The sequence below is a fragment of the Musa acuminata genome, chromosome BXJ2-8, assembly GCF_036884655.1.
Source record: "Musa acuminata AAA Group cultivar baxijiao chromosome BXJ2-8, Cavendish_Baxijiao_AAA, whole genome shotgun sequence".
Taxonomy (NCBI): domain Eukaryota; kingdom Viridiplantae; phylum Streptophyta; class Magnoliopsida; order Zingiberales; family Musaceae; genus Musa; species Musa acuminata.
This window is the reverse complement of record NC_088345.1, coordinates 39,783,893-39,798,436: the sequence shown is the minus strand read 5'-3', so window position 1 is coordinate 39,798,436 and position 14,544 is coordinate 39,783,893. Positions and strand designations below refer to the sequence as shown.

General features: G+C 41.5%; 1 protein-coding gene across 1 annotated transcript; it reads right to left on the bottom strand.

Moving 5' to 3' along the window:
* Nucleotides 1-2,125: 2,125 nt before the first annotated feature.
* LOC135619464 (mitogen-activated protein kinase kinase 9-like) lies at nt 2,126-3,454 on the bottom strand. The gene has a single exon (XM_065121494.1). It carries the CDS (start codon nt 3,397-3,399, stop codon nt 2,326-2,328), a length of 1,074 nt encoding a protein of 357 aa, XP_064977566.1. The 5' UTR covers nt 3,400-3,454; the 3' UTR covers nt 2,126-2,325.
* Between the last annotated feature and the right edge of the window lie 11,090 nt (nt 3,455-14,544).

The window sequence follows — 14,544 nt, the reverse complement described above, 5'->3', positions numbered from 1 at the left end:
CCGAGGGACACCGCTCAGGCGGGCAGGCCGCTCTAAGGTGAACTCGGCGGTGTATGGCCGAGAAGCTCGACGCAGGCAGGCTGCGGCCGAGGGACACCGCTTAGGCAGGCAGGCCGCACTGAGGTGGACTTGTGCAGACTGCGACCGAGGGACATGGCTCAGGCGGGTAGGCCGCGCTGAGGTGGACTTGGGCGTTTCCGACCGAGCCGTGTGAATGCAAAAAAGAGGGGGGTTAGACCGAAGTTAACCGTGAGCCAAGAGGCGATCAGGTAAATATGGAGCCTTTGCTTGGAGGAGACTGAGGAAGGGGCTAGATTCCTTGCACGAGGATTACACCGGATAGCAACCGCGGGTGCTTGACCGCTGCTACGGGGCCTGTCGCCCAGAGTCACTCCTCTTCCTTGCGGTCACCCAAGCTTCCGCCGTGACGTACCGGTTGGCTCGCTGGAGCATATCTGGTACTGTGGTGGGGGGTCGCTCTACGAGGGACCAGCAGAATCTGGAAGGTCGCAAGCCTACCATGAACGCCTGCACTAACAGAGAGGGGCGAGTGTCCGGTAAGCTCCGGATTTGCGTGGCAAAGCGATCCACGAAATGTGAGAGGGGCTCGTCCTCTCTTTGTTTGAATCCGAGGAGCAGTGCCGCAGAGGGCTTCGGCCGGGCATGGGCTGCGTAGTGGAGCTCGAAGTCCTTGGCGAGTTGCCCGAAGGAAGTGATCGTTTCGATCTTCAGGGCGCTATACCATGTGCGGGCCGGACCCCTCAGGGTCGTGGGAAACGCCCTGCACATTAAAGCGTCAGACGTTCTGTACAGTGCCGAATGGGCACGGAAAGCGACGACATGGTCCGCCGGGTCAGTGGAGCCGTCGTATGCGTCCAAAGAAGGGAGCTGGAAGTTCGGGGGAACGACGTGATCTCGTATCTCTGGTGCGAACGGAGATCCTCGGTGTGTGTCCATCCCGAGCTCTCCCTTTGAGTTGCGAAACTCCTTCTCTAGTTCGTCGAGCCGCTGACTAAGAAAGCATAGTTGGGCTCGCAGGGAGTCCGTTGACTCCGGAGATAATACCTCGGGCTCCGAGCGGTCGCTCGGGTTTGTCCTTACTAGATCCCCGAGTGGGGTCGGTCTGACTCAAGGAGAAGTGGAAGGCTCCAGAAGCGTCATGTGGGCCCGAGCGGGCGGCTCTTGTTGCCGTAGCGGCTGAGTCATAAGTGGGGGTGTTGGTTGGGAGACGAGCGGGATGATGGTTTGCACCATATCCGTCAGAGCTCGGACTTGACGAGCGAGGTCGTGAAAGGCCTCGGATGACACCGGCGAGGGGACGCTCGGAGCGCCCTTGGGCGGAAGCAGATCCGGGTTGTCGAATGAACGCCAGTAGCGTTCAGAGGTCGCGGGGAGGTCGTCAGCCCACGGCTCGTCACGCAAGGGACGCACGACCTGCGCCCCTGCTAAGAACGATCCCTCGGTAGGGAGTTCGTCGGGATCAGTCTGAGGATCCCTCGACATTCGGGGCCCTCCTTCTAGCGCCAAAATGATGCGGGAGGCAACTGTTTAAGCCGTGGCCTCGGGGCCATCGCGACTCGGTTTGGGGGTCCGGATCTCGGGGATCTCGGGCTCCGTCCCTCGGGGTCTCTCGAAGGCCGAGCACGGTGGTTCGGGTCGGGAGGTCGGGTCGGGAGAAAGCTCCGCCGCAGCGCCGGGAAGAGGCGACACCGTCTCGGACCTGCACATAGGTCAGGCCGGGAGCTCGGCCCGACCCCTCCGACGATCAAGTTAGCGATGTGGAGAGGGTTTTGGAGGAAGAGATGCCTCCAAGTGCGTTGTGCTTGTCCTCTCCCTGCTCGTTTAGAACTCTGAGGTATTTATAGATGAGTTTGATGTTACCTAATGTGGCTGCTTGCAGGAGGCAAGTTGATAGCGTCTGACATGTGGTTGGCGTGGGGTGAAGAACTAAGCCTGAGTTAGGTGTTAACGCCGACTTCCTCGGGCAGTGTGTTGTCCAGGCATGACTGACATCATGGCGTGTTACATCATCGTTTTTACCCTTATGAAAGGGGATATAATCATCACTCCTAATTAACATCATGTTGTTGTTTAAGTATTGCTAGTATTATACCACCAAAGAAGATGAAGAAAAAAAGACTTTGATTTGCTAGCTCAAACATCTTTACACAGCGGATGACATCAACACCACTCCTAGCCAAGAACTAGTCTCGAGTGCGTTTCACTGGAGAGTCGATGTCCTCCCTCTCAAGTAAGTGGATTAAAGAATTCCAAGAAAGCCTCCGTTATGTACATGGGAAACGACACAGCGGGCGGCGCGGCGAGTCACGACTCGTCCGAGCCTTCCAGGAGGAGGTCACGGAGCGCCCGTTCCGAGTCGACTCGGTCAGCCCCCGCAACGAAAGGGTGGCCCAGGAGCTCCGCCACCGACCACCGCTTCCCGCTCTCTTTCTGCAGGCAGCACTCGATGAAGCCCCGGAACTCGCCCGACGCCGCACCCTCGGGGACGGCGCATGCGGCCTCGCCGAAGCAGATCGCCACCATCAGCGCCGCCCAGTCGGGGCGCGCCCCCTCCGGGAGCAGCGGGAAGTGGCCACGGTGCAGCTCCAGAACCGCCAGCCCCAGGCTCCACACGTCGGCCGCGTAGGGGTCGTAGTCACCGCCGTGGGACACCGGGTCGAACCGCTCCGGGCTCATGTAAGCGCACGTGCCCACGTAGGAGTCGCAGGGGTCGAGCGACCGTCGCAGCACCTTGCCCACCCCGAAGTCGGCGATCTTGACCTCCCCGGCGGCGTTGATGAGGAGGTTGGCCGGCTTGATGTCGCGGTGGACGATCTGGCGGGAATGAAGCTCGGCCAGACCGAGGAGGGCCTGGCGGGCGATAGCCGCGAGAGCGGGCTCGGGGAAGGGGCGGCCACGGCGGCGGAGCAGCACGTCGAGGGACCCGCCGTCCATGTGCTCGAGAAGGAGTGCGACGTCGCCGGACGAGGTGGGGACGACGGCGTGGAAGCGGATGACGTGGTCGGAGTCGACCGCCCGGCGGAGGATGTCGACCTCGCGGTACACCTGGCGGCGAAGCGAGACGTCAGCAGCGTCGGTGTTCACCACCTTGAGCGCGTACAAGGCGGCGGTGCGGCGGTGGCGGACCTTATAGACGGTTCCCCCGTTGCCGTGGCCGAGAACCCGGATCTTCTCGAAGTCCGAGAACCGGAACTCGGCCGACGGCGGGGTGGCGGCGGAGGCCGAGGCCGAGGCGGAGGAGAAGGCAGAAGACATGGAGCATGGCGGCAGCAGGGGCGGGAGCGCGAAGCGGAGGCGGCAGTCGGCGGTGGCGCCGGTGTCGGGGAGCTCGAGAGTGAGGTTGAGGTGAGGGAGCCTTCGGTCGCGGACGACGGCCATGCGTATTGGGGGAAGTCGGGACTCGATTTGGGAACGGTTGGAAAAGAATCGATAGGTGTGGGCTTTTATAAAGAGTGAGTGGAATGCGGATGAGTGAGCATGTGGTCACCACCTTAGGGTCGATTACCCAGACCGAACCGGTGGGAATATCCCTCGTTGGCGGCGCCAGGGAGGTGAGCGGATCCGATGGTGGCCCGTGACCGAAACGTGGAGCGGCCGAGGAAGCGAGGTAGAAAGAGGTAAACGTTTCTTATTTCCTAGTAAAGCGACCCCGGGAATCGGACGTTTAGTTTTTACGTCAGAGTGGGGCCTGTCCTTTATCTTCTCTAGGCTGTGGACGACATCCTTTATTTTTACTGGCGGTGGCCTGCTGGGTCACGATTTTGGGTGATGGTTAACTTACCACCACTATGCGTGCGTGGAGTCTGCCTCAGGAAAATATCGCATGTGCTCTAATGCTTATCTATAATTTAGATTATATCAATATAAAAGTATAATAATTCCACCATCATTATTATAATTTGTAGTCCCACACACGTAATCATTATAATAAGTAATCCATGACATCAAAGTCAATGATTTGCGCAGCAGCACCATCATATCCATTCCCAATAAATAAATATTATATAATTACATATTATATCTTGGCAAAGGAAGCCATTAGGTCACGTGATCGAGGGTGGAGTGGGGGCGGGGCAGCGCCGCCCATTCGCCACGGCTGCTTCCGTCCGGCTTCGTCACGTGCCCCACCAACGATGCTTACCAACACCCTCCGGTCTGCTCACGGAGGAAAGGATTTGGCTCACGAAGTAGTTGCCGAGAAAGAGAGGTGAGATTGACGAACGACCACTCATCACATCAAGCAAATCGTGTGGTTAAGCTAGGGGCGACGTTTGCCTGAAGGAGGTTTCTCTCGAGGCCAAAGTCAACTAAAGTCAAAATTCCAGTCATTAGATGGAATTTTATCATATTTTAATGCCAACTTTAAAATGTTATCATATTTTATGCACTTTTTGTTTTTTTATAGTCAAGCAATTGATGACACCACATCCTCTGATATAACTGTGGTACAGGTTTTGCATCATGAAAATAATTTTATGAATCCAAATTGACTGAAGATAATATCAGTGCTAAAACTAGTTGTATATGCTTTAAAATTTCGAATTATGGTGTAATTTCCTTTAATGTTTCGATAATAATTTTGATCGGGTGAATGTAATTGGAAAATCGAAACAAATTATAAAAGATAGACAAAAAAATTCACGATAAGAAATTGATGTGACCTTCGCAGAAGACTTTTCCTCGTTAGAAGGCCATCAAACTTCAGAATACGACTGACGACGGGACGGCTATTGTTGAAAGAAACAAATTTGAGAACGAAATAGATATGTACATTGACCCATTCTTCTTCCTGTTGTTGTCAAGCTAACCAACAAAGAAATGTATATCTCTATTCCCTATTTCATATGTTTTATGTAGATAGGGGTGGGGAAATAGTTTAAATGCATATCTCTAATTCCCTATTTGGTAAATTTATGTAGATAAGGGTGGAGAAATAATATTACTTATTTTCTTAATCTTAGATAGGAATAGAGAAATAATATTATTTATTTTATTTTTAAATCTGTGATATTCTATTTAATCGGACTCTCTTTAATTGAAATATATGGACATGTATATTGAGATAAAAATGGATATATCGACATTAGGATAATGATATATGAAAACATTAGACATTAGTATAATGATGATGTATCAAGTATATTTAAGATTGAGGATTCTAAATCTTGAATTATATCCGACACAAAGTTTTACCTATAAACAAAAGGTTTGAATGCTATAGCTGTCTTGACTAATAAAAACTTTATCAAATCATCGAGAGCTCTTTCGATCAAAAATTTTTTTTATCATTTATTTTTTAAATAAGAATATGTATGATAAATAAAGAATAATATAATGTTGCTCAACCATGGATGATACATATTTTTCCAATCATGATGGGAATACTTTTTATTTTAGTGCGATATTTCTTTACCGAACCATGACATATGAGCTAACTGAGTTGATATAATTATGTTTTGGTGTTCTTAACTTTGAAAGTTTGTGTGTTAGTATATTTTTTTAATCCACATTATATAAAAATATTTATATGAAAAATAGGGCACAGATATTAAAGTATTTTGGTATAAAGTATATGTAGGATGAATTCCCAAAACCAATATATATTTTTTAGTGTTTTCGGGAAGTGATCCTATTTTTAGAATTTCTTAATAATATATTTTTTTAATAATACTAAAAAAAATTATAACATAGTATAAAAATAAGGCAACTAAGAGAATTTTGTGTCAATTCCTAATATTCTTCAACAATTACTATGAATTATATATTTGTGAAAATACGAGGTGTAAGATTCAACTTAAAAAAACATGAGTTATTTTTACATTATTACGTAGTAATAATTATGTAGTAATACTAAATTATTTAAAATATTCAATAATTATGAATTTTCAATCATAATAAAAGAACACTATACGTAGTACAAAAAAGTATTAAATAATTTTATGTTAAATTTTAAAATTATTTAAAATAATTATGAATTGTATGTTTATAAAAATACTAAGCATAGGATTTAACTAAAAAAAACTGATTTATGTGGTTCGTTAAAACACGTAACGTCAACAGAACTACGTCAGCATCCACGTCTTGCCCACCGCTCGTATGAAGAGGCGGGACCCACGTCCAGCCTCCACTCCGGGCTTTTCCTTTGAGGACCCCGTCCAACGCGAGGGGCAGATGCATGCACGCCGCCCGGGGCTCGTTTACAACGTGGCGAGGATGCCTGCTGTCGTCCCCCGTGTTCGGCATCTGGCGGGCCCCATCAGTGTTGCGTCAACCACCACTACTCTAGGTTCCACGTGAACCGTGGGGTCCACTATGACACTCTGTCAATTCAGTGCAATTATGATCCGGATTTCGTGGGCCCGGATGACGTGTGATCTTTATCCGTCATGCATCACACGAGATTTGTGATTTAGGCGAGCAATCTTATCCACCCGACTTCAAAATTTCTTCTATTTTATTCGCTTATATATATATATATATATATATATATATATATATATATATATATATATTTCAACCCCTAATATAAACAAAAATATTCCTAATGCAAAATTTGGTTGCATTTTTCCTGTCGCAACGTCAACCCATCAAAAACCAATAATGTTCGAGAATTACACGCCACTGCCATAATACCTGGCAGAGGAGACGTTGACTTGAGTTTGAATTATCATATTATCATGACATAGCATTATGTGATTGATAATTTAACATTATGTGATCAACACATGATACTACATTATCAACGTTTCAAGATTATATCTCTAATATTTCAACATCATATGATTTTATCATTATTCATTGGACATTATCGATCATATCATATAGGTATGATACATTTCGTGAATTTTCTCAACATAATTCTATTAAGATCAGGAAAAATATATAATCATCTTCGATATTAACGTGTATCCTTTGGGTCTAAAGTCGTAAGGCTTTTTAAATATATTTTTTAACATATAAAAATTTATAAAGTTTTTATGTATTTGACTTAGCATTAAGTTGATATCTTAAGCATCAAGGGAGTTATTTGACTTAACAATTTCGATATTTAACTAAGATAAATTATTATAATATAATTTTACATATAAAATCTTGAGAGACAATCTTGAACTGTCGGGGAACGTGCTAACTTTTTATAACTAACAAATGTTGTTTGTACTATGTTGTGAGAGAACCGATGGCGAGACGCTAAATTAGATAATCTTGTGATTAAGACATTATATATATTATTTTATAAAGTGATATATGTAAATTAGGGAATACTTTATATCAGTTTAGTAAGTTGAGAATGATGAGTCCATGTAATACAGTTTTGTTGAGCATGTAATTGTTCGACATGAGTCGTCTTCTTAATATAAATAATGAATGCCAAAATGTATACACTCACATTGGTGACCGGTGCCAGTGGTGTAGATTCCCATCAAACTGCATTGTGATGGTGGGTGCCTATTTATTTTCCATGATTATTGTAAGTTCTTAATTATATGGATGGATAGATTCCATTATTCTTAGTATATAATAATAGATACGGAAATAATAAAAGTCTCTCTCTATATATACTGTTAGAACAGGATTAATAATTTTGAACTTTCAATTAGAACAAAATAACTAAAATATTATAAAGCGAAATAAAAAAGTAAAACACGAAGGCCAATGTTCATTATCCTAAATTTATTCCAAGATAAGATACAATTGGGATACAGATTATTCTGTGCGAACAATCAGGAGGACGTTTTGATACTAACAAAATAAATTAAAAAATAATGAGAGGTGTAGGCTGAAAAAAAGGTTGAGTTATATAAAAAAGATATAAAAGAATAAATTATAGATTTTTTTTATTTATTTTATCAATCGAGGATTATCATGTGGCAGCTTATGAATGATCCACTTGGCACCGACGAGCTGAAATGCCCACTTCAGTCAACACATTGTGCATGGGTGAGAGGGAGTAACCAATGAGAGTTACTCCAAAGGCAAAACCATCAACTTATGTTGAGATAAATGCTCTGACAAAAACTATAAATTTTACACTTATGTCGAGATAATTTTTTAAAAAGCTAAAACATTAGTACAATAAATAGTCTACCTGTCACTTACAGTTGTTGAGAGTCCGAAACCATCAACTTAGAGATTGAGACAAATGGAAAGGTGTATAAACATATAGAATTAAAATATTTGATTGTGAACGAAAGTTCATAAACAAAAAATATCAATTGAGCATATTAGCACCATAAACTTGGGCTAGTGCTCCGCAATATCATTGATAACCTCAAATTCTAAAATAAAATTTTACGAGCAATAACCTCAAAGCACGTCACAAACTCAACTTTACGATCCATGCAAAAAGGAACTTTACACATCCTCACAAAATTGTTTCTCCAACTCAAAGGAATAAATAGTTGAGCATTGATTTTCTTGTATTAATACGTCGAGTAAAATCTGAATCTAAATATCCAGTTACTTTAAGATCATTTGATCTATTTATAAGTGATCATATAATTTTTTATTTCTTTCAAGAATATAAAAATTGTGTAAGTTTGGGTTACACCAACATTCTCAAGACACACGAATAACAAAGTCTTTTCATTTCGTCTCATTTTAATTAATTCTTTAGATATTACATAAGGTTAAATTTATTTTATTGCATAAGGGTCAATTGGAACAATACCTACTGAGTAATTTTTCATCTTAAATCTCTCTAAACTTTATTAATATATGTTTTTTGAGACTATCCTAAAAAGTCTTGTGATCAAACTTAAAATATTTAAATTCCTATATCACATACATTATCTCTCTCATATTCTTTTCTTTTAAAGTCCTTATAGAGATATTTCTTCGTTTACGTAATAAGTCAAAATTATTAGTAACAAACAAAATATCATCAACATGTAGAATCAAGAAAATAAATTTACTTTCACTGATCTTCAGATATATACATTGATCAATGATGTTTTTCTTAAGTTTAAAAAATTTTATGGTATAATTAAACTTCAGATTCTATTATCTAGAAACTTGTTTAAGACTATATATTGATTTCTTAAGTTCACACTATAGGTTCCTTCCTTTTGATTTGAAAACCTTCAGGTTGTTCATATATATTTTTTTAAGTTTTCATATTTTTCACATTCATTTAATGTAACTTTAAGTTATAATGAGCTATTAAAGTCATAATAATTATGAAAGAATCTTTTCAAGAGAGGTGAAAATACCTCTTTATATTAGATGCATCTCTTTGAGTGAAACAATTAGCAACAAGTCTAGTCTCATACCTTTTGATATTATCATTTCAATTGTGTTTGATATTAAAAATTTATTTATAATCGATCCTCTTTCAATTAGTTGAATAAGGTTCCATACTTAGATTTTCATTCATTTCAATTCTTCTTTCATAGCATCAGTCTATTTTTTAGAATTTATACTTTCATCAGTCTATTTTTTAGAATTTATACTTTCAACAACTTATGAAAATAAAATTGGATCATCTACTTAAACCAATTTTTGATTTTTATAAATAGACCATATAATAATCATGAATAACAGATGATCTTTGTCTTTCAGATTGTCTAAATCATCTTTGTTTTTGAGTTCGTCTTAATATTATTTCTTATGGTTCACTTATTGTAGATTTAATGGTAATAGTTTCATTATAGAGTGATCGATCATTTATTCAAACTGTTAAACAGTTAGGAATAACTTTAGGAGTTACTGATAAAGGTATCTCTATTTGAATTTCTTGAATAATCATATTTAATATTTTACCACTCCCACTAATATTATCATTTTCAATGAATCTACCATTTTCAGTTTTTACGGTTTTTGGACTATAATTAGGATAAAAAAATTAATACCTTTGAATTTTTTTGAATAAATAATGGAGATTCTATCATCATTCTAAAATCTAATTTTTATAAATGATAAAATTTTATTTTTATCGGATAATCTCAAATATATAGATATCTTAAATTGAGTTTTGTTTCAGTCCATAATTTAAATGGAGATTTTAAAATTATCTAGATAATGATGATACATCCATAATGACGTAAAATACTCATTACTCTATCCAACAATGTGCACTTAGGCCTTTCGGCTACATGTGTTCTGACGGAAGTTTGCAAGCTAGGGTGTTGCGTCGATCTGGTTGAGGTACGATACTGAGGTCTTCATGCCGAGTGTGCGGCTTAAGATTGTGTAAACTCAGCCTAGGTGCATCCCTTGGGTCTTCACACTGAGATGTATTGCTCAGGAGCGAGTCTTTTTTAACTCTTACTCATTCGAGATGCTACTCTTGGGTCTTTAAATCAAATGCATGACTAGGGAGCATGTAAGCTTGGCCTAGGTGCTGGTCTCAGGTCTTCATGCTAAGGTGCATGACTAACGAGCATAGGGACTCGGCCTAGGTGCAGCCTGCTAGTTATAGGTACCGTGCAAGCCAATTACATGAGTGATGGCATGTATGACATATTATGTAATCTTTTTCCTTATTATTATTATTATTATTATTATTATTATTATTATTATTATTATTATTGACATATTCTCACTTTGTGTTGCCTGTTACATATATTATGATGTCCTTGGATCTGTGCAATTAGAATTAGATCATGATAGTGAGACCAACTCACTTATAAACACATATCCTAAATATTCTCAATCATAAGTTATTCGAGAGGGATATTGAGATAGTCGAATAGACCAGTGTGCTATATACCCATCCATATGATAGAGGTGGCTTATCTCATAGCTGCTTGTGTGGGGACACTAGGGATATAGCGCAGGTGCTTATTAGAGAATAAGTTCATTGAATGATCCGCTCATGGTATGCTGGATAGTTGATGATACCTCATTGTTAGACAACGATTTTGTGGTCTCAATTGTGTGTCTAGTCTTTAGACTTGAGACACTAAAAATACTATATATGAGTACTTTACTCTTTGATATCAAATTTATAGGTATGAAAGTTCCAGATTTAGCATAGTAGGTCATCGGGAGTGACAACCAACCTTACGAGGGAAATTGAGTGTCGATAGAGGATCATCCACTCTCAGTGTCATAAAAAAAATATTCTATATATTCTCGCTAAGGCAAATCTCTAGCCAGGGTCATTTATATTTAGAGAGAAAAGAATTCTTCGGGAGAATCAAATCATAACGAGACTTGAGTAGATTCTTTATGGGCCTGACAGGACCATGCTTGGTATATGATCTCTGGGATATTATATAAATAAGGGACTATAGATGCATGATAACTGAGGATAGACAGGTCCAATGGATTAGATCCCCATGTATCATTTATGGACTATAGCATAGTTGTTGGGAAATCTTGGGGGCGACATCACATACGCAACGGAAGAACAAAAAATAAAATCCCCTATTCCCAAATAGATGTTCATCATCGTGTAGAGATTAGTGAGTAAATATCTGCAAAACTTAAAACTGCATATAGAATAGATTGTGTTACCTAGGGAGATCGTATATCCCTGTTTCCCTACAGATTTCTAGGAGAGGGTGAAGGAGGTCAAGCGCCCTCCACTCTAGCGGTGATCCACACAGCATGGCTACGACGATGCTCCTCAAAACTCTAGGCCTACTCTGAGGTGGAGAGGGGGAGGAGAATAGGAGAGATAAGCAAAAGCTCTAGCCTATGAACCACTAAATCTCTCTTATTTATAGAGGTCCCCTGTCAAACCCTAATGGATCCTCCCCTATTGGGTATTGGATCTGTATCCAACTACCCAAGCCTTTTAGATTAATAGATCTCTATCCAATAATCTCTAATGTGCTCTTTTTGGATCTCATCTAGAGGATCCAATAATTCAGGGGCTTCGGAGGATATCTCATATCCGTACCTCTACTCATCGCAATGCCTACCATATGTGTGTGACCCTCTAGGCCCAATATCGATCTAGTCTTGAGTCATACCTGTCAGAACTCTTTTTGGTTTAGTGAATTATTATCTCCATAATAATTCACTCGACTCATCGACAGCGGACGTACTAGGCCATTACGCTGTAGTCCCTAGACGATATAGGGGAATCGAATCCATTAGACCCAAAGGCCATATACTGGGCATGGTGCTGTCAGACCCATACAGTTTCTACTCGAGTTTCGCTCTAATCGGATTCTCCCGAAGAACTCTTTCTCTCTCAATTCGAATGAACCTGGCTAGGGATTTGTCTTAGAAAGAATACATGGGATATTCCCCTTATGACATCGAGAGTGGATGATCCTCTATCGATACTCAATAGCCCTCGTAAGGTCGATTACCACTCCCAATGACCGGCTGTACTAAATCTTAGACATCCAAACCTATAAGTCCAGTATCAAAGAATGAAGCACTCATGTAAGACATTCTTGGTGTCTCAAGTCTAAGGACCATATACACCACTGGGACTAGAAATCTCTATTTGACAATAAGGCATCATCAACCATCCAATATTTCGTAAGTGGATCAATTAGTGAACTCATTCTCCAATAGGCACCTGTACTATATCCATAGTGTCCCCACACGAGTAACTATGAGTCCAGCTACATCCATCATATGGACGGGTATATAGCATACCAGTCTGTCCAGTTATCTCAATGTCCCTCTTGAGTAACTGATGATCGGAATTATTTAGGATCTGTGTTTAAAGGTGAATCGGTCTCATTATCATGATCTCATCACGATCCGATTCCTATTTTACAGATCCAAGGACATCACAATATATATATATATATATATATATATATATATATATATATATATAAAGTGATAAATACTAAAATATAATAAGCAAAAAGATTCCATGTCAAGTCACACGTGCTATCACTCACGTTATTGGCTTGCTGAGCACCTATGACTACCAGTAGTGTCTTAGCACATCCATAGTCGCCAAGTCGAGTGAATTATCATGAAGATAATAATTCACTAAGTCAGAAGGAGTTCTGATAGATATGACTAATGGCTAACTCAATATTGGGCCTAGATGATCATATATATGGCCGGTGTTGTAACAAATAGAGGTTCATATGTGAGATATCTACTGGAGCCTCTATTTATTAGATGTCCAACAAGCCCCTGTATTATTGAATCTTCTGGATGAGATCCAATAAGAGCCAATAAGGGATTAATGGATAAAGATCTATTAATCCAAGTGGCTTGGATTATTGGATAGAGATCCAGTACCCAATAGGGCAGGATTCATTAAGGTTAAGTGGCAGGAATCTCTATAAATAGGAGAGACCAAAAGGTGGCATAAGCTAGTCTCCTCTTGGCCACTCCTTATAATCTCCTCTCTCTTCTCTCCTTCTTAGCTAATAGGCCCTGTTTGGGGTGTGTGGACAGCAAGAAGGGTCGACCCCTTGAAGATAATGCAGCATTGTGGTGTGCGTGGAGAGGAAGATCGAGCTGCGATTGGAGGAGTGTAATCGCTACATCTACCATATGGATCACCATTGGAGAGGAGGATAGCTGACCTCTTTCATCCTCTCCTTTAGACCTAGAAATGTTAGATATATACAATCTCCTTAGGTAATACATCTCACATGATGCGCAAAATTTTTAGTTTTATAGTTTTTTAGCATACCAATCTTCACACGATGATCCAATATTGAAACTATAGGAAATTATTTTATTTTCTATTCTTCTATTACACATGTGATGCTCTATTAAGGTTTCCCAATAGTGGTATCAGAGCCAAGTTCATTGTGTGATGATTAGTTTTTGAACTACGTATGTTGATGAATCGCGTAGAATAGTTTTATGCATTGTTGTTGCAATTTCTCTTCATAGTTTTCAGATCTGGATAACACCCTTTCTCACCACTGAGAGGTGCTATAGAGAGGTGTTTTGGTATCAAAATTGCTGATGCAAAAGTATGAGAAAGGGGTAGCAACTATTGTTGCCCTATGGATCGATCGAAGCTTGCTTGCAGCCTTGGCTGAAAGCCCTAGATGTGGCTCTTGGCTTGGCCACTTGTTGCAAATTGAGAGCAGCCATGCTGCTCTTGGCCAAGCAACAAACCCCAAGTGGCCAAGGAGTCCTGGCCACATGAGGAACCCCTAGCGACTAACGTTTCCTAGCTGTATGAGGTAACCCTATGGCCAGGGATTTCTAGCTGCCCATGGCAGCTTGCGGCCAGGACTCCTGGCCACAAGGGACACTTTGGGGACTAAGGTTTCCTAGCCACCTAAAGCTGCCCTATGGCTAGGGACTCTTAGCCGCAGGGATATCCCTAGTGCTTAGGGTTTCCTGGCCGCATGGGAGACTTCCTGTCATGTGGGGCACCCTATTGTCACAGACTTAGCTGGTTTTGCCTAAGTCGTGCGGCACCCTTGCATGTCCGTCCGCAAAGGTACATCACCGCGTACTGCCTGCTTCGTTCCTTGGTTATGCACTCTGGGCACATGCACCTTATCTCGGAGAAGCATTTGATGGAGGAACTAAGGCGACTCAATTTGCAAAGGCGAAATTGGGTTCAAAAGGCCTTAGCACGGGGCAAGAGGACTCAGAGACGGGTACTCTTGAAGAATATGCCACAGTGTT